Source organism: Tursiops truncatus, chromosome 17 (assembly GCF_011762595.2).
Source record: "Tursiops truncatus isolate mTurTru1 chromosome 17, mTurTru1.mat.Y, whole genome shotgun sequence".
NCBI classification, from domain to species: Eukaryota; Metazoa; Chordata; class Mammalia; order Artiodactyla; family Delphinidae; genus Tursiops; species Tursiops truncatus.
In genome coordinates, this window is record NC_047050.1 from 14333711 (window position 1) to 14353089 (window position 19379).

Genomic DNA, 19379 nt, shown 5'->3' on the forward strand with positions numbered 1-19379 from the left:
TTCCCTGTAATTTCTCAAATTATTTAACACCAATAATCATACTTATTCCAGTTTAAGAGAATTTTTGCAGTTTTGAATTTTCTTTCTAATAAAAGTGCATGATGCTGTTGAGAGCAAAAGAGGTGAGCTAATAGATTGAACCCTCAGGTTTATTCCACGTCCCACCAATGACTTTGCTGGTTGGCCTCACTTTTCTTATCTCTAAAATACAGGGATTCAATTCTATCTACTAACTCTTTCAAAGGCAAAATTCTGGTCTATTCTCTGGACATGAGTGATGCCCATCCCTGCATCCAGTTTTCTCCCTTCATTCACACTATTTACCTTAACTGGGAAATACACATAATACAAATGAAAGACAATCATGTGACTCTTTAGGTCTCGGATATACACCCCACCTCAAATATCCCAATCCTACCTCCAAGTGAATCCAATAAAACCTCAAGTTCTTACAGCCAAAATTCATATTTTTCTCTTACCTGATATCTATACTTTCTAATATAATGTCTCATAAATTTAACTATCTGCTCAAACGAGGACTACTATCCAATGCCTCAAACACTGATTTCCACAAATATGGATTTCAAATAGGTTTTTAAATTTTTTATTAGCCTATTTGCCATATTCTATTGAATCCAGTGTCTTTTATTAAATTACCCCATTTGTGGGTCACTGTTTTGTCCTAAGTGGTTCAGCACCCTCCCCTTTATCCTCCCCAAATTATTTACAGTGCACAGCTACCTACCCCTTTTCAGGAAACTTAGGCTTGTGCTTCCTGGAGGAAACTTCACTTCAGTGATAAAACCATCCATCTGACATGAAAGTCATCACTGGCTCCAGTGTCACCTCCCCTATAGCTCTGCAGTCATTGACAACACGAACAAACCTAATGCTTGTTGCGTACCATGTGACTTAACATTTAACCGGCAATAATTTCCCCTCTCTTTCTGAGAATGATTTGGTTCAATGCGAATAAAGACAGTAAAGTTTAGCTGAAGGAGTGTAAGTGAATGTCTGTGTAGCCCTGAGTAATTTAGAAGTGCAGGATGTTCCAAATTATAAGATATATTGGGCATATACAGACACTTTACATGATATGAATAGCAATGGGCTAATTATTACACGTATTTCTAGCATCATGGTACTTTAGAAGACATTTGCCATTTGTTTTAAAAGAAAAAACCTAAAGGGATGTTACCATGAAAGAAAAAAATTCACCTGGATAAGGAGCGCCCCAGATTCCCATATCCTATCAGATAAAACATTGGTGATCAGAACTTTTTTCTTTTCTAATACGTAGATTAAGATGACCTCAGAGCCAACCTCAGAAACTTGTTTTGAGTAAAACATTTCAGCAGCAGAATTGGGGGAACCTGGATCTTAGTTATGTCAAAACAGGTATTGGAAAAGCAGTGGTAGCCGAGGTTATACGGAGAGGAGAAATCTAAGGCTACCATTTTGACTTACTCTTATCAAGATTAAACACAGCCCTAATGAAAGCACTGGCTTCCAAGCTGTTGGTATCATCTCAATTCTTATAGGGAATGGTTTACCTCAAAATAACACTAATTTAAAATTGAGTTGTGGGACTTCCCTGGTGGACCAGTAGTTAAGACCCTGTGCTTCCACTGCGTGGGGCAGGGGTTCGATCCCTGGCCAGGAAACTAACATCCCACATGCCGCGCAGCGTGGCCAAAAAAATAACAATAAAATAGAGTTGTGTCCAAAGAAGTAAAGTCAGCACAAATTATTAGAGCCCTTGTCTTGCTAAGTTCTCACAGTTTCAAGCTTTTGCTGACGGTCCTCCCCCACTTTCCATGGGACTCTTCTGTAGTCACACTAACATTCAGGCACCCCAGCAGCATCACCTGCCCGTGGCCCTGGGGCACAGCGCCGCCTGTGACAGCCAGGATGCTGCAGAGCCTTGTTCCCTCCCTCCCCACCAGGAGTCCGGAGCGGCAGGCTCACTCACCCTCCCCGATTATTTGTTTACTGAGCCCAAGTTGGGATTCTTGGCCAACTGGCAGCACAAGGGGCAAAGAACTATGGTGTCTTAAGTGCATTAAATCTTTATATTAGCTCCCTGGCTTGGTAAACCTTTCTGCTGGCTTTGTTCTCTTTTTCCCAAGCATGACAAACAAGTGGTTTTTCTTTTTCACGTTAATGATTCTTTAGACAAAAAGGAGTCGTTCAGGGCTTTCTCTGAGGCTGATAGGTGTTTCTGTTTAATGAGGTTTTTATTATACTGTATTGGCTTCCCTGAAAAGAAATTACAAGCAGCAAACAGCTGATAATAGAACAAGGCTGGAAGAAACAATAACCAAGAGGGGGAAAAATTAGTGTGGCAGCAGATGCACGCGTTGTAGCTCAGGGATGAAATGCCGCTTCCATTCTCCCTTGGCCACCATTGTACTAGTAATAATGTGGATGTGGGCACTTATGTGCCTGTTACATGTGTGCAAAAGATATGGGTATAGATATAGACCCAGCTAAACTGCCATCTGTGGAGGAAGAAGGGTGGTGAGCTCAGTCTAGACAAAGATGAGCCAAGCTCAAGCAGGGGTTTACAAGGGCTGGCCGGTTACCATGGAAACTAATTGGCGCTAATAAGTAAAGGGACATTTTAACTGTGGGAACAGAATAGGAAGGGCTATTTTTCAATATCACCGTTACCTACAATTAATCTTTCATTTTAGGAGTGCCCCTACTTAATTCCTGTGATGAAGCCATACCCTCTGCACACAACCTCACCCTGATCAACATGACATTCAAAAGCTGAATATCATCTTTTAGAACGTGTCATATTTTAGGTTTCGATCTTTCAAGATAGAATCAATTTCACTTTTTTTTTTTTTCCTTAAAAAATAAACTGTTTGCAGATGGCAAGGGGAAGGGAAGAGAGGTAATGGAAAATTCTTAACTTCTAAACTGACACTGCTGAGCACTGGAGCTGGTTACAGAGAGAAGGGGAGCCCGGATCTTATCCTGCAGCACCAGCTTCAGGTCTTTGTTTGAGTTGATTTTCCTTAACAAAAGCATGGCAGAGCATCAACCCCAAAATGTGTCATTGTGGACTCATTTCAGAATACTTGTGAAAGGTAATGTTTACAGGCACTGCACAGGACAAGAATTAAGATCACAGCGAACAGGCAAGATCTGTTGCTCCACTTGTATTTTTAATTTTAGAGCAAGTTTTAGGTAGCATAATAACTGAAGTTATCAATAAAAGAGAAGTAGTGACTGAGATTTTAGGAAAAGATTTACAATTGAGAAGAGAAGAGAAACGTTTCTGCTAAAAAGCTCTTTCCACAATCGTGTGGATCAGAGCCAGGAGCACTGGGGAAATGTCTCACAGAAGGTGTGTTACCAGCACAGGGTTGATAAAACGGGATGCAACACCCTTACAGTTTCTTAGGTTTTACTTTTGTTACTCAATTTACAGTTTAAGAGAAGGCAAACTACCTTAATAACGTCTCCAGGGTCTTCAAAATCTATGCAGTTGAGGTAATCCAGATTTCCCGACATGGGTCTGGTTGGATTAGCCAAAAGAAAAAAAAAATTTTAATGAAAAAATTGCTTTGCAATAATTGGCACTATTAAAAAGTTTATGGTGCCCAAGGGAAGTTTTAGCCCCATGGGACCACTTGCCATTGTTGAATGTTCCAGTGTTGATTATGTATCTGGATTTAGCTGATTAGGAGTAATGGTTTAGGGAATCTACTAGATATTGTGAAACAGAAACCTCATAATCACTTCTGGGAAGAAACTGAGCAAATGATTCAGGACTCCAACTTCCAATACTGTTTTTTATTCCTTCTTCCCTACAGCCCAGTTATAGGAAAAATTAATTGTCTGAAAATAATGGTTCTCTAATCCTGTGCTTCAGAAAATGGTACCAGAAGTCATTTTTAAGTATCTTAATATAATATCACACAAAAATTCCTGAAAAAAAAAGTTAGTCAATTTTGCTAGATATTGAAATAATTCCCTCTGTGATATGGGCATTCTGAGTATTCGATATCTATTTGTAGTCTAGATTTTCATGCTTTAGGCAAGTTTAAAGGGTCCCCCCCCCCAGGTGATCCCCCTCCAAGTCCAAAGAAATTCAAAAAGTGCAATATTTAAAATGTTGGCTTCCCACAGATGGTCAGGGAGTTGTTAATATTTCAAATTCCTGTTTTCTATTTCAGGTTATCAAAATTCCTTAGAAGTCTGATGGAGTTTTTTTTAAGTGGTAAGATTTGAGGCAATTAATTTATTTCCAGATAGCTCTTTAAAAGTACCGTAACAAGTATAGCCATTTTCTCATTCAAATTGCTATCAAAGTAATTACTTCTATAAAACAGTTCAGACAACTCAAAAAAAAAAAAAAAAAAGAAAGAAAGAAATGCACAGAAGAAGGAGGTATTGAAATGGCCCCAAACTGAAAACATTTCAAAGGAAAATTGTTAATGAGCTGTTTGAGCTATATGGACATTATAAGTGCAATTAACTAGAAGCCAATAAAAATAATCAATGACAGAGTGCAGCCCTCTGGTACCCAGTGCTTTTTACAAAGAGATGTCTGTGAAGGCAGCGAGTGATTCAAAAAGCCGCCTTTATCTATGGGAGCGAGTGCTATTTTACACGAGTAGAAACGAAAATGATTTTCATTGACTGTTTCTGAAGTTCAGCCCCTGACAAACCGTGAAGAGCTGTCTGTGAGAAGAGAGAAGTTTCTGCTCTTAACTGCACTCCCCACCCGCTTCCTCCCAGGAATGCTGGAGACAGCCGCAATCTCATCACAGGAAGGTAGGAGTGTAGATTTCAAAATGTAGATGTCACATTTCAGTGCAAACAACTCCCACATGAACACTTTATCAGTATGTCAAGATGAATTTTTTATCTCCCGGGCGGGGCGGGGGGGGGGGAATGGGTGCTCGCTGAGTAGATTGCGCTCCCTAGATTGGCAGGAAAATTTTTTAGTGTTTCTGTGCATCCTACGAAGGGTCCCCACGGTCCCCCGGGGGCGCACAAGGAGTTGTGAAAAGTACCGCACAACTGGCCACCGGCATAATTAATTCCCTCCACCTTCTCTTTAGCACCTCCCACGTCTTCTCTTTTTATAGCAGTTCTTTCTCTCGGAAAATCTCAGGTTACTTGACTGGGAGTTCTCAGACCTCCAGTTTCAGCCCTGCCCTCAGCCTCCAGTCGGTGAGAGACACCCAGCCCCAGCAAATGGATTGGGCAGCCCGTCTTGACACACCACTGTGCTGAGTGCTCGAGGACGTGTTTCACCAGATGGTTGGGGTTAGTGTGTGTCATCACATTGGAGTGGGGATTAGGTTCAGGAAGGCTGCCTCGCTGGAGCTGTGTGGTCTTCTCCAAGCGGGAGCTGCAGGCAAGAGAACTACTTGCTTGGGGAAGAAGAGGAGGAATTCGTTTTCTGCAGCCACAAGAAAAGCAGCTTTTTCAGGTAAAGTGAAAGATATTGAATGCGCCTGTCTCCCTCCCTCCTTCTCTCCCTCTCTCTCTCCCTCTCTCTCTCTCTCTCTCTCTCTCCCTCTCTCTCTCTCTCTCTCTCAACATACTTTTGAATGGAATGCTGGCACAGCACACTTGTCAAACCCAGTTGTTGCTCTCCTATCAATGCTACTATTGTACGGCTGACAGATAACAGTGAACATAGCTTGGTGCTTGGCTGTCTTTATAGAACTAACACTCCTCAAGCCTTGCTCTGGAAGGTGTAGCTCAGAAAATGTCTTTGGAAGCGGTGTTGGTCCCCACCCTTTCATATCCTCATTGCATACTCAAAACAAGAGCTCTAAATTGTTCATAAAGGATGGGTAAGTCCAAGAATGCATGTATCTTAGCTTTCAAAATTAAAAGTCTCTTTCAAACTGTTGCATTTTACTACCCAATTGATCAAGATTCTTTGAAGAGTCTATTACTGAGTTGCTGGCAGAGATGGAAAAGCTTTCTTCCCCGATTTTTGCAATGTAGGTCCTGTCTGATTTGTGATGGACCAAAGTGTTTCGAAAACAATTTGGAGATGGACTCTAACCTTGGAAACTCCTTAAGAGAAGGGGCTGCCTTCGGAGCAGCTGAGAGAGCGTCTTTAAAACAAAAATGCTTAGAGCTAGAAGAAAAGCAGAAAAGGAAGAAGTAGGAAAGTGCTTTTTAACACGGCCCTTTTGCAGCTGCAGGGGAGCAGATGGAGGTAATTCATTTGCAGATCTGTTTGTGAAAGTTTTACAAGTCACTGAAAAGTAAAGGAGCATCTCTGTAATGGATCGTTAAAGTCCCTACATTTATGTGTTTTTAAACAGGCTCTCTGAAGTGTTAATTAAATGTAAATAGATTTTCTGGCTTGGTTCTAAACAAACGTTAAAGAAAAAAAAAGGTTTTAATTACAAATTAGTCACTGGAAATGAATGGTCATCCAGTAACACAAAATGAGTTGTCATCGTATCTGTGAGTAGCCATTAATTTAACCACTCTGACAAAAGCACCATGAAAATTAGATTGAACTGAACGTAGCAATGGGGTTTATATCTGATGCTTAATTTGTGGTATAACAAAGGCCTTTCAAGTTGATGCCCTATTTTTACAGGGATCAAAGACATAAAATTTTCATTTTTCAAGTTTGTGATCCAGCAAGGTGAGTCCATGAGTTACTTCTTTTGCACCCTGACAGACTTGCGCTCCCACGTCAGCGTTCAGATACCTGTGGTGCTTAAAAATTCCTGTTCCTACTGGACTTCCACACTGCATAGAGAAACCCAACACTGTCCTTACCCTTGGCAGGTGAGAGAGTCTGTGAATAATACTGTATATAAGCTATTCTGAAATAGGAGCTGTTTTGTAGGTTGAATAACAAGAATTTATGGCTAATGCCCTGTGATTTTTGTATTCAGCTGCAAAAAGATGCGTGAAAAATTATGTTCCAAGTTGCATTACCTATATTTTTGGCCACAAGAGAGTTGATTTTTTTAATCCTCTTTTTAAAAATGTATTTATTTTTTCTTTTCCATTATTGTTTATTAATCCTCTTTTTAAAAAAGTAAGACTCCAAGAATTTGTTATATAGTATCTAGCTGTTATTCAGAGTGTTCTCTGAAATAGTCTCAGAAGTCTTCTTCAATGAGAAGATATCTTCATAAATGACCAGGCGGTTATTACAACTGAGTAAGATCCGATTCCCAATATTACATAACCCAAACAGGACTAAGTTCATAAGCTGCAGTCTTTTGGAATTCCAGTCATTCCAGTTTAGCTTTACAATGGAACTGGGGTTTAAAAAAATAAAGACAGAAAGGCAAACTAATATCTGGCATCGTGTCAGGATTAGGATTATAAGCACAGGCTGGAAGCAGGTACAGTGCTGGCTACCAATGTCCTTTTTCACCACAGCAGAGATATTACAGGAGAAAGTCAAGTCCCTCCTCACCAATGGGCTCTTCCTCCAGGACATCTGGCGTGATGGCATCTAACAAAGGCAGGTCCCTGTTTAGCCATGGGAGCCCAATCCCAAGCATATGTTGCTAATGTTACAGACTGACCACCGGGCTGCCCGCCCAGGATTTTGGCAATACGGAAGAATCCCCTCCACCCCCACCCCCACCCCCGAAAAGTCAACTGTCCGCAGGATTTAGGCAGGATGAAAACAAGAAAGGAAGTGTTGAGAAATTATAAATTCACACCTTGAGAAGGCAACGTTGTGTGTTACTCGCCCTAACAAGGCTTAGGTGACAGTGAAGTTACTTAACGAACCCAAAGGGTCTGTTTCAAGACACTGCCCGCAGGGCAATCCCAGTTTCTTGTCAAAATCTAAAGCCACTGTTCCAGATGGGAAACATTCAGAGGCATATTTACGGTGACTTCTACATACCTCAGTTTGACATTTGGTTTCTTCCTGACAGCACTTGTGCTGGTAACACACATGAAGTTCCCATCAGTATTCTAACAGCTGTGAAAGTGTTTGAGCGCCCTGGGTATCCCTCCCAGAGAGGTGAAAAAATCACTGGGGGGTGGGGCTGAGGGAGATCTCGACTTGCCCTGTGGCTGCATCCTGTGATCTAGGCACGCAGTAAGGTGACAAATCTCAGAGGCGAAAAGCGATCTGAAAGCTTGATCCATTAACTTACAAAACCCACTTTGACAGTGGCGTGGAAAACTAAAATACATGAATGCAGATAAGATGAACTCGTGGTAGATGACAAGCAGGAACCTTCATCAGAGAACTGAAAGGGCTCTACTCTTTCCTTCTAAGGAAATTTATGTGACTTCAAGCAGATTGCTGTGGTCATTTCCATTGTAATAGCAGAGACGAGTGGCACGTGCGACACTTTGCATTTACTGTCTTAATTATATACCCATGTGGGAAAGGATAGGGGCTTGGTTCTTTTGTGTTTTAGATTTAAATGGTTTATCCTTTAGGAATCCAGAAAGCAGGATTTCTAATACTGAGTACTGTGATTTCACCAACCGTTGCCAGGTGGATGAGGCCAACCAATGGGTCAGGTCAGGACATCTGGTTCTTTTTTCCCTCTGCAATATTTTTTGTGGGGAGAGCATGGAGTAAATTTAAGGGGATTAAAATGTTTAAGGAGCTGACTCTAAATAGATTTTTATTTTTAATCATCATTATTGACTTTGAAGAAAAGGAGGCTCATGTATGACATTAAGTCTATGGTCATATGGTGAATTTACCTTTCCTTTATGTTAGATCCATGGGCGGAAAAAGATATTTGAAGGAAGATATTTTATGAGAAAAGTTTGTCCTGAAATATGTTTCCTATTTAAAATATTTTCAATTCAAACTCAATATGCTGGGGAGGAGGGGTATTAGCCTGTTAGCTTTTTTTTCTCCCTAATATTCCCCTCATCCCCATAGCCAATCTGTCATCAAATTCTGTGAGTCCTCCCTTTAAAGCGTCACCCACATCTGGCCCACAGCTACCGCTCCAGTGCAATGATCCAATCACATGGGGGTCATTACAGCAACCTCCTAACGGGTCCTCTCGCCTCCACTTCCCTCCTGTCCACCAGTTGTGGGCTGAGCTTCCTAAAACACGGCTTCCATCAAAGCATTTCTCAGCTGAGAATTACCACATGGACCCTCACTGTCCACAGGATAAAGTTTGAATTTCTCAGTCCGACATGTTGCCCCTGTGTTATTCAGCCCCAACTTTCCAACTGTATCTCCCACCAAATCCCTACAGCAGCAGAAGTCTACCCTTCCCTGTGGCTCAAGTGGCCAGCTCAATGTCCCCCACTTCTGGTCTCTTCTCTTACCCCTAATCACTCTAGTTTTCCATCTTGTTGTCTGCAAAATGAGAGTTTATCATCATGTGAGATATTCCTCCTAGTTCTACGTTTATAAGCCTGTGTGTAGGACATCCTCATCACCTCTGTATACTCATTCTTCAAAGCTTCTGCTTAAGTTCCACCTCCTCCAGGAAGCCTCCCCTGACTACATCTCCCAGTGATGTTTTCTTTCCATTGAGGTTATTGGTTATCTGTGGGTTGCAGTTAGCACAATTACCTTGTGTTTTTTTTAGCCCTACTTTCTACTTTGCCTTTTTATCACTTGACTCCTCAGGTACAGTGAAGACTCCTAAGACAGGAACTGGCCTGGTCCACTTTTATGCCTTACTAATAAATGGGTGTTGGCTAGCTCACAGGGACATTCAGACATCCAAGGCACTTTCCCCTCTAGTTACCCCACTTTAGAGCCATATACTGGCTCTAATAGTCTCCTCTCCATTCATAAGAGAAACGGAAGAAAAAAAAACCGATAAAACTTGATTGGTTGTATTTGGGGGCAACTTAGGAAAAATGCCACTTGGGCAGAACGTGTGAAATGATTGTCCAAAATTAAGCTTGAGTATTTTCTGAAAACTCCCCTCCTATTTCAGCTTTCTATAACCGTGGTAGGAATTACATCTATTAGCTGCCCCGCTATGGTGTGAAATTTCAAACATGATTTTGAAAGCAGGAGAGTACAGTTTTCGGGTTCAGACAGACTTGTGTTCGAATCCAGGTACCCCCTCTGACTAGCTGCATGGCCTTGGACAGGTGACTTAACCATTCAGCTCCCTCCTCTGTAAAATAAAGATAGGAATACTTTCTTTGGGGATGTTATGAAGAGAGAGAAAACCACAAAGCACCTAGCTCAGCACATGTGCAAGAAATGGGGGAGAGAGAAGGTGGGTAGATGCATATGCAGATATAGATCTAGGATGCATGACTGTGTTCATCTCGGTCATGTCAATCATTCATTCTATCTGTTTATTTAAAGTGTGTCTTCTTTTAGCTGTTTTCTCTGCCACCAAAGGCAGGGGTTGGGGAAGGGAGCAGGGGTAGAGAGAGGTCCAGAGGAGCTGCTTTTGGCATTTAGGGATTTGGAGCAACTGAGTTAATGGACCCGTAGGGACAATGGTGACAGCTGAATACCCTTTGCAGGGAGGAGGGAGTCCTGGGTCCTGCCTTAAAAGATAATAAAGAGCAGTTCCCATAGGGCTGGGGGAACAAAGGGCCCGAACAGTGGACCCCAGCAGGGGGTTGAATTCACCAAAGGGTCATGTGCTTCTCTTCCTTCCTCCTGGCCCACTGTTCAGAAAGAAATCATAACTTGGCGAAACATTGTAGAGAGTCAGGTCAAACTTCCAAAAGTAATTGGTACAGCAAGATACCATTTAGACAAAACAAGGGGCTTGGACCTTTGCTGTCCTTCACCCTTAAACCAAAGTGAACAAAAAGCTGAAAGCAATCAGCGTGAGCTCTGGCCTGTTCCCAGACTCTGCACCCACCATCAAACACTGAGCTGTCTCTCTGTACCCTCTCCCCAGAAGGGCAGCTGACCGAGAAATGATCTCACAAAGCACTAAATGCTACCTAGCAAGTACATCCTTGGACACTGGTCATTCAGCTTCAGTTTTCAGGATCTTGGGACAGATCAAAGCATATTCTTTCCAATCCTGATCATCTGGTCTGCACCTGCCCCAGACCAGGGAGAGGAAAGAGACTGGAACTCCTCTAAACGAAGGGCAAGGCAATATATCTGGAGATGCCTCTCTCTTCCTAGCGAACATGACTATAGAACTTCCAAAGCGAAGCATTAACAGTTACGTGGCTTGACCTCATCTTTAGCTGTAGCAGATAAACTAGCTGCTCAAAATATGGGATACACGTTCAACTGCACCATAGTGTGTTAAACCTTTGTTAATCAAAAAAAAAAATGTAGCTCTCCTCTTGACCTTCAAAGGTAAAACCTTTTCTTATATGCTGATCTCCTTTTTCACTACACAGCTAGAAATCTGTAAGAAACTATTCCTGCATATTTGAAATTGTGACTCTAAGAAACCTGGCCACGCCACTGTTCATTAACTGTCGCGGGTGAGGTTGGTATTGAATGGCCGTGCTGAATAAATGAGCAGACATGTGTTTCTTGGTGAAAAGGTAGAGTCTCCCCAAATTAATCTACACATTTCAGAAAATAATAAACCAATTCTCACACAAGAGAGTTCGATGGCTGACAGTGGGAGCAGTGTTTGGGAACAGGCAAGAGCCCAGATGGCTCTGGCTGAACGTAAAATAAAGATTCGAAAGTTTACGTGGATGATAAACTCATGAGTAAGACAGGACACTTGTGTAAGAGAAGAACCATAGTAAGAAGGGGACTTGTTTTATCCCATATCCAATCATGTTATAAAACTACATTAATTGGGGCTTCCCTGGTGGCCCAGTGGTTGAGAGTCCACCTGCCGATGCAGGGGACACGGGTTCGTGCCCCGGTCTGGGAAGATCCCACATGCCGCGGAGCGGCTGGGCCTGTGAGCCATGGCCGCTGAGCCTGCGCGTCCGGAGCCTGTGCTCCGCAACGGGAGAGGCCACAACAGTGAGAGGCCCATGTACCAGAAAAAAAAAAAAAAAACTACAATAATTGAATTTTCTGTTTCAAAACAATTGACTCTGAAGTAGATGTTCATCTACCTTCACATATTTTTGCTTTTGTTTTATTCTCCTCTGTTTTTTTTTTTTAATTCTCCTCAGTTTTCATCTCTATTCTGTTGTTGGCTTTGTCCAAATCTTCAGCTCAGCCACAAACTGTGGTTGCTAGAAAGAAGGTCTGTTGCTACAATTAACTGAAACCCTGAACTCGTTTTTTTATTACTTTTTCTATGTTTTTTCCCTCATCTGCAAATAAAGCTACTAATATATGCAGCTTTTCCACTTCATGGAATACATAATGGGCCTGAAACAAGTTTATTTCAAGAACTCGGGAAAATCCTCCTGTATTCATTCCCTGGATGGAGGCCCCAAATACACCAATCTAAGCATTTTCCCATCTTTCTGAGCAATAAGACTTTTTTTTTTTTTTTTTTTTTTTTTGCGGTACGCGGGCCTCTCACTGTTGTGGCCTCTCCCATTGCGGAGCAGAGGCTCCGGACGCGCAGGCTCAGCGGCCATGGCTCACGCGCTCAGCCGCTCCGCGGCATGTGGGATCTTCCTGGACCGGGGCACGAACCCACGTCCCCTGCATCGGCGGGCGGACTCTCAACCACTGCGCCACCAGGGAAGCCCGAGCACATTCTTAATAAACAAAATGGAAATCTGAATTACAGGGGGTTCTGTTTATTGTCCAGTTTTGTGGCATGGTGTTATAACTCACGGGCAACACCTGCTGTATTAAAATAAAACTGAAGGTTAGCCTATTTTGAGATATTAGCTATACCAGGGTCATGGGGGGAACAGATGAAATGCATAGAGTGTGCATTTATTGATAAGTTAATTTAGAAGCGTGCACCTGTGGATATTAGCCTCAAACTCCCATCACTAATATGGCTTAGCATCAAAATCACCTTTCTATAACACGTCCTCTGAATAGACTTCCTGCCAGTTTAAAGCCTCCCCCTTAACCTTCACCTGCCAATAATCAATCTTCCCCTGAGTAGAACGTCCTAGTACACAGATGTGCTTGGCGTTGCATCCAGAAATTCTAGAAACTTCAGCTTTTAACTTTCATCTATACGAAGTGCATCCCCCGCAAAAAGAGGCCCCTACAAATCACATGTTCCTTTTTTTTCCTCTTGAGAGCTTCACGCTGGCAAGAAAAAAGAAAATGTTCTGGATATAGCAAATGAATAAAAGCATGGGGTATGTAATATTTTTTTATTTGAGACACCTAGAGGATTCACATGTGTCATCCCATTCTTTTCATATATGACATCTAAATTTAGTAAAAGAGATTTGAGGGATAGGCTCAATATCGAACAGTTTAAATTACTTTTTGGCATTTGATCTGATGTCTAAGGAAGAGCCATAGGCGCCTTCTAAATGGAGTCAAAAGGAAGAGGCTTAAGAAAGCTGTGTCGATGTGCTAATTCATTTAGTCCGTGTGTACTCAAGAACTTCCTGTGTATGTATCTCTATCCTAGTGCTGAGAGGAGTACAAAATAATATAGGACACCATCCTTGCCCTGCAGGAATCTCTAGTTTAGCTGTGAGCGGAAAATGCGCCCCCTACAAAAAAAAATTTCTAGTAGCAATGGAAAAAATTTTGTGGTTAAGTATTAATTATTAATACTAATTAAAAGGGATGTCCACAGAGCCCCTACTGGAGGAGCTGGAACCGGAGCCGGGGAAGACTTTTCTCCATATCGTGAAGCAGATGAATCAGAGCTGTGATTCATCTCCATTCTTGACAAACTCCATGGGGACAATTCATTTACCCTCTTTTACTCAGTTTCCTTCTCTATAAAATGGGGATACGGTGATCACAAAGTGTGGTTTCCAAGGTTCAATGAGATAATAAAGTTAAGCGCCTAGAACTTAGTCAGGATTCAAACAGCTGTATTCTTTTTCCAAGATGGCAGAAGGAACCACTTGAGTTAAGCCCTGGAGTTAAACTGTGTATGTCATTTTCAAGCCAAGACATAGTATTTTTGAGTCAGAGGATTTGTGAATACAGTGAAGAGAGGCACTCGGCAGAGGAGAGGGTGGAAAGGAAGGGGAAGAGGGAGGGAAGAGGGGTTATGGAGGAAGAGAGAGAAGATGAGAAAGGAGAAGGAGAAAGATGGGTTTCCCTAGTGGCGCAGTGGTTGAGAGTCTGCCTGCCGATGCAGGGGACATGGGTTCGTGCCCCGGTCCGGGAAGATCCCACATGCCGCGGAGCGGCTGGGCCCGTGAGCCATGGCCGCTGAGCCTGCGCGTCCGGAGCCTGTGCTCCGCAACGGGAGAGGCCACAACAGTGAGAGACCCGCGTACCGCAAAAAAAAAAAAAAAAAAAAAAAGAGTATGGTCCTTGGTCGCCTCTCCTCTGTACTCTTTTCTATTTTAAGCATGTCATGTCAGCTAAATTAGGCCAGACTCTAGAGTGTGGTGACACATCAGGACATCAGGTAGAGAGGTTGGATTTCATAGTTGAAATAGATGCCTTAGGAAGTTTAAGCAGTAGATTTTTCAGGAATGGGGAGAGAGACAGACAGAGAGAGAGAACACACAACTGGGAGAGTACCAGGAGCCCAAAAAAAGAGAAAAAGAGTTGCCTGTTCTCATCAGAGACATTGGGAATGAGGAAAGGATGGGTGTAAGAAACATTGTGAAGAACTAAATGACCATATAAACAACTTGGTAATTGGTCAAATAGAGGACAAAGGAAAGACAAGTGACAGAGAAGACACTGAGGCTTCAAGCCCAGGTAGCCAGGGAATGGTGACACCACCTAAGGAAAATGGGGATGCTGGAAGTGGAATTTCATTTTGCAACACCATAAATATCCCAAGCTATGGTTGGGATAACTTTATAATGCAAACAGGTACATATATGTGCATATAAATGTTCAGTAATATAATTTTAAACAGATAAAATCTAACTTTCTGATCATCAATGGACATAAGACATACACAACTGATGTTTTTTATGACATATTCCTCCTTAGATAAAAAGAATCTCTTCTCAGATTAAGAAAATAGTTGACCCAATAACTATTCTAGTGTTTTTTTTTTTGGTTTTTTTTTTTTTTTTTTTTTGATGTCTGATCTTATTTATTTGTTACTCTAAAAACATCTCATTTTTGACTGGACTCAGACTTAGAAGTAGAAGCTCTCAGAGAGGACAGCCTCCGTCTCTTGGCAATCTGTTCCTGGCGTTTTTCTTTGGCCTCCTTCATTCTCTTGGCCAAAAGTTTAGCATATTCTGCAGCCTCTTCCTTATTTTTCTTAGTACGCTGTTTCTTCAGAGCAATTCGCCGACGTTTGTGTTGCAGAACACGTGGAGTAACAAGACGCTGAATCTTGGGTGCTTTGGTCCTAGGTTTCTTACCTTCTTTGTTTAGGGGCTTTCTCACAACATACTGGCGGACATCATCTTCTTTAGAGAGATTGAAAAGTTTGCGGATTCTGCTAGCTCTTTTGGGCCCCAGGCGACGAGGCACAGTAGTATCAGTGAGTCCAGGAATATCCTTCTCCCCTTTTTTTACAATGACCAAATTGAGAACGCTCAGATTGGCATCCACAATGCAGCCCCGTACAGATTTGCGCTTTCTTTCTCCAGTCCTCCTTGGTCTGTAACAGGAATGCCCCTTACTCAGTAGCAGGCGGACTCGCCCATGGGTCAAGACACCCTGCTTCATGGGGAAACCCTGTTTGTCGTTCCCACCACTGATTCGGACCACATAACCCTTCCATTCTTCACCCAGAGCGTCAGCAGCAACTTCTGTGGCCATACGCTTCTCATAAAAGGTTCGAAGTTTTCGTTCATCGTCCACTTCAATGAGTTTCTGGCAGCCAGTGGCCGGGAAAGAGATGTTCAGCTTCATTCTGAAGCTGCTGACCGCCTCCGAGGCGCCACGAAAAAGAGCTAGTGTTTTTAAACTTTAGGGTAGTAAGGGACTTTTCAAGTCAAGAACAACAAACTACTTCTGCAAAATACCTATAATTCTCTTCTTTCAACTAAGAAAATGTTGCTGAAGAGGGACATTTAATTTAAAGGGTCTAGAGGCAAGAAGAGATGAAATATTTAAGTTGCTTCTGCTCAGAACTTTCAGCTTCTACCTTGGTTGACATCCTTTTGCAGAATGTATGAATGACATTTTACAAGTGATACTGACACTCCCTTTTTCACTAACTACAAAGACAAATCATTTTTAATTTTAAGGTTTTCCCACCCCACCCCCTGCTTTGCTTTCTATCTCCTCTTGTACCACCCTTTTATTTTGTTTCAGCCACAGTTCGTTTTAAGCTTCTCTCCAAAACAGGAGAGCCATTCTTGATATTAAATCAATGAATAGTTTTCAGGATTAGGTATAATTTTATTAGAGGTAGACGATTATATTTGCCATTTCACACTCTTGCACTAGATGTTGGGAGCAGCACGATTAAAGAATACACAGCTTGAGTCCGCCAGATTTGGAATTTAAAATGTAATCCTCTTGCTAGAAATTTGTGGGAATAAAATGGACCTGTGGAGACCTGACAGCATTTTGGTTCCTCAAAAGAGACTTGGGTTCTGTTCAAGTATCTAATGAAGACTTTGGCCCACTTTATTTTACTCAACTGAGTTTTCTGAACCATGTTCCCTGGTTCCTATGGGAGAAATGCCAGCCTAAGTATTAGCACTTGTAAATCTCGTTCTCATTTAGGGTTGCATGGGGGTTGAATTGGCATGAGTCAGTATACACTCAGAAACTATTAATGGCTAATGACTGAATTGGTCATTCTTGAGACATCCAGTGCAAAGAACCAAGGGATAAAGATAGAATACACAGCGCCATCATTAGAGCAATAAACATCATATGCAGCGAACACAAAAGCTGGATTTAGCTGTCAAGTTTAACACTAGGTCTCTTCAGCCGGTGTCCACGTAGGTCAATGGGCTCAAGTGCGTATTTGGAGATGAAGGTATGGCATGTGGACTGATATTCCTAACCTCCTTCATCTCAGACTGTCTAAATTCAGATTTCAATTCAGGATTCTACTCCTACATGTTAGCTTGTCGACCTGTCTCAGGGGTACAAAGACTTCTTCAATGGGAGAAGCGTGGTCCTTGTAAGAAAAGAAAAATGAATAAATGGAGAGGAAGGGGGAAAAAAATACCAGTCAAAACATGTTCTGTCCTAGAGCCATGTTTTTTGACACAAAAATAAGGACAGAAAACAGAGAGGAAATAAGCTTTATGAAACACTTCATGCATAGCGATTGTTATTCTCAGTTGTTTTGCTCTAAAATCAGAGACCCACTGAGCCACCATTCCGGTCAACCACTACAGTTATCTCAGAAGTGGAATTGGAGACATTTTTCCAATTGCTTCTGCCACTGTTCTAACCCCTTTGGAAGCTTAGAAAACCCCACTGGACTGCCTCATTGGCTTCAGGTAAATCACATTTCATGCTGGGCAAGTAGTAAATTAAAATGTGACTAGCAATGAAATAAAATTTGCTAAATAGTGGCAGTAGTGTTATAGCTGGGAAAAAGAAGCAGGGTGGTAAAGTGGAAAAACATTGGAAACCTGGATTCTAGAACTTGGCTACCATTAATAGTGAGATATTGAGCAAATTAACCTTTCAGGAGCATGCCACCCACTACCTTTTAACCTTTATTCTGCCATTCTCTCCATCTAGATTACATTATTCTCCTTAACTGGAAAACTCTGCTCTTCCCTTAAGACCAGTCTAAATAAATAAAACATTCCCCTTAAAACTAAAAACGATGGTGGGAGAACAGGGAAGGACTTTAATCCAGTTCTGCATCACCTCTTGCTTCTAAACGGAGCTTACACTTTATCTTTCTTCTTCCCATTCATCTTACATATCACTGTTAAACTCATCTTCCTTTAGCACTGTTTTCATCCTGCCCTTCCATTACTCTAAAACAGCCATCTTCCAGTTTCCTACAGCATCCAGCCTAAATGAAACACCAGCCTTTAAGGACCCACATCATCTTTTCCACTACAATCATCCCCTTTCCCCAATGTGCTTTCTGCTCTTCCTAAGCTGGTCCAGCATCTCCTAAATTTACATCGCTTACTTCTGCTACTAAGGATTTGCTCATACTGTTTTCTGGGCTCGGACTGCCCTCCCATTATGGTTGTGAATGTCCACATCTCACCCGTCCTTGAAGAAAAATTACCCCCTTACTTCCACGGAACTTTCTTTTCCTAGCTACACCAACTGTTAATAATTTCCTTCTCATAGGTGATCTCTTACCACTTAAAACGTTGCCGTATAATTTTAGCTCTTAATTAGGTCCAATTTTGCATTTCTTGCTATTCTTCATAGATTTTTAATATTGCTCCCTCTCTTTACTGTTAGAAACAATAAGGTAGAAGTTTTAAACCTCTGCATCTATCAAGCATAGCTTCAAGATGGTATATCTGATATATAGGTCTTCATTATATAGTCAGAGCCAGAATAATCAAGGATAATTGGGATAGAAAATTGCATTTTAGTCGCTGAGAAATTTCAGGAAACTAATCAAAAGTAAATTCACAGCTACACCAGGCAATTCTCTTGACAATGTGGAAAGCACTGTCTCATGCACCAGTTTTCTGGCTTAATTTTTTTCCTTCTTCTGCCCACATCACTGTCCCAGGGCTACATTTGAGCCAGCTGGATTCCATCCAGAAACAGATTCAAATAGACAATAGGCCAACTAGAATTCCCATCTTCCTTGATTAGATGCGAAATTGTAGAGCTGGGTGTCACTCACACGCCAGCCATGCAGGAGTCTATGCTATCAATTAATTTCTCTTGAGAGCTGAACTGAGGTGATTGTGACAATTCCATTTTTAAGGACATGTAAAACTACGGCAAGACCAGAATTTTAAGGACAGTGCTAGATAGACCCGTCCCACCTGAATGGAAGTGTCCACTATCTGCTGCATATCATAAATTAAAATGCCCTGTAAACTCCACAGTAAATCATACTGTTTTTTGGGGTTTTTTTTGTTTGTTTTTTGTCGTGGGATTTGACTGTAAAAATTCATTGGCTCAAAATCACATTCTCATTTGTAGGACAATTTGCCAGTGAGATGAGAGGCTTTAAATCACTTAGAAGAAAGAGGAAATTATCACACATTCTGTCAAAGCTACCAGATATTATGTCGTGTAGTTTTCTTAAATAATCAGAATTAAGGCTAGATTTCCCAGGAAAGGCACGGAAAATATCATAGAAGTACAGAATATTAGAGATATACCTTAGAGATCATCTACGTAAAATCCCTCATTTTACATCTGAGGAAACTGAAGCCTGCCTAAGAATCCTAAAACTCATTCTTACCAGAGATAGTTCTATAGGCCAGGCTTTATCAAAAATACAAGGCAGTAAAATTCTACCAGGATTAACCAGAGTTCATGCGTCAGTTGTACACTAGAACTAAGGAGAACATGGAGCTATGAA

The 19379-nt window shown here is 41.7% G+C and overlaps 2 protein-coding genes and 1 long non-coding RNA gene across 7 annotated transcripts in view; 1 reads left to right on the plus strand and 2 right to left on the minus strand.

Moving 5' to 3' along the window:
- LOC109548344 (uncharacterized) overlaps window positions 1-19379 on the minus strand; it is a 389113-nt gene that overhangs the window by 358367 nt on the left and 11367 nt on the right. The gene's annotated exons all lie outside the window — the stretch shown is intronic.
- The window catches only part of SULF1 (sulfatase 1), a 161840-nt gene continuing 147643 nt past the window's right edge, over window positions 5183-19379 (plus strand). For both annotated transcript variants that reach the window (XM_073794489.1, XM_073794494.1), the window contains exon 1: window positions 5183-5455. The gene's annotated coding sequence lies outside the window, so the exon portion shown is untranslated. The remainder of the gene's footprint in view (window positions 5456-19379) is intronic.
- Window positions 15019-15830, minus strand: LOC117308638 (small ribosomal subunit protein eS6). The gene has a single exon (XM_033842828.2). The coding sequence runs from the start codon at window positions 15800-15802 to the stop codon at window positions 15053-15055; it is 750 nt and encodes a 249-aa protein (XP_033698719.1). The 5' UTR covers window positions 15803-15830; the 3' UTR covers window positions 15019-15052.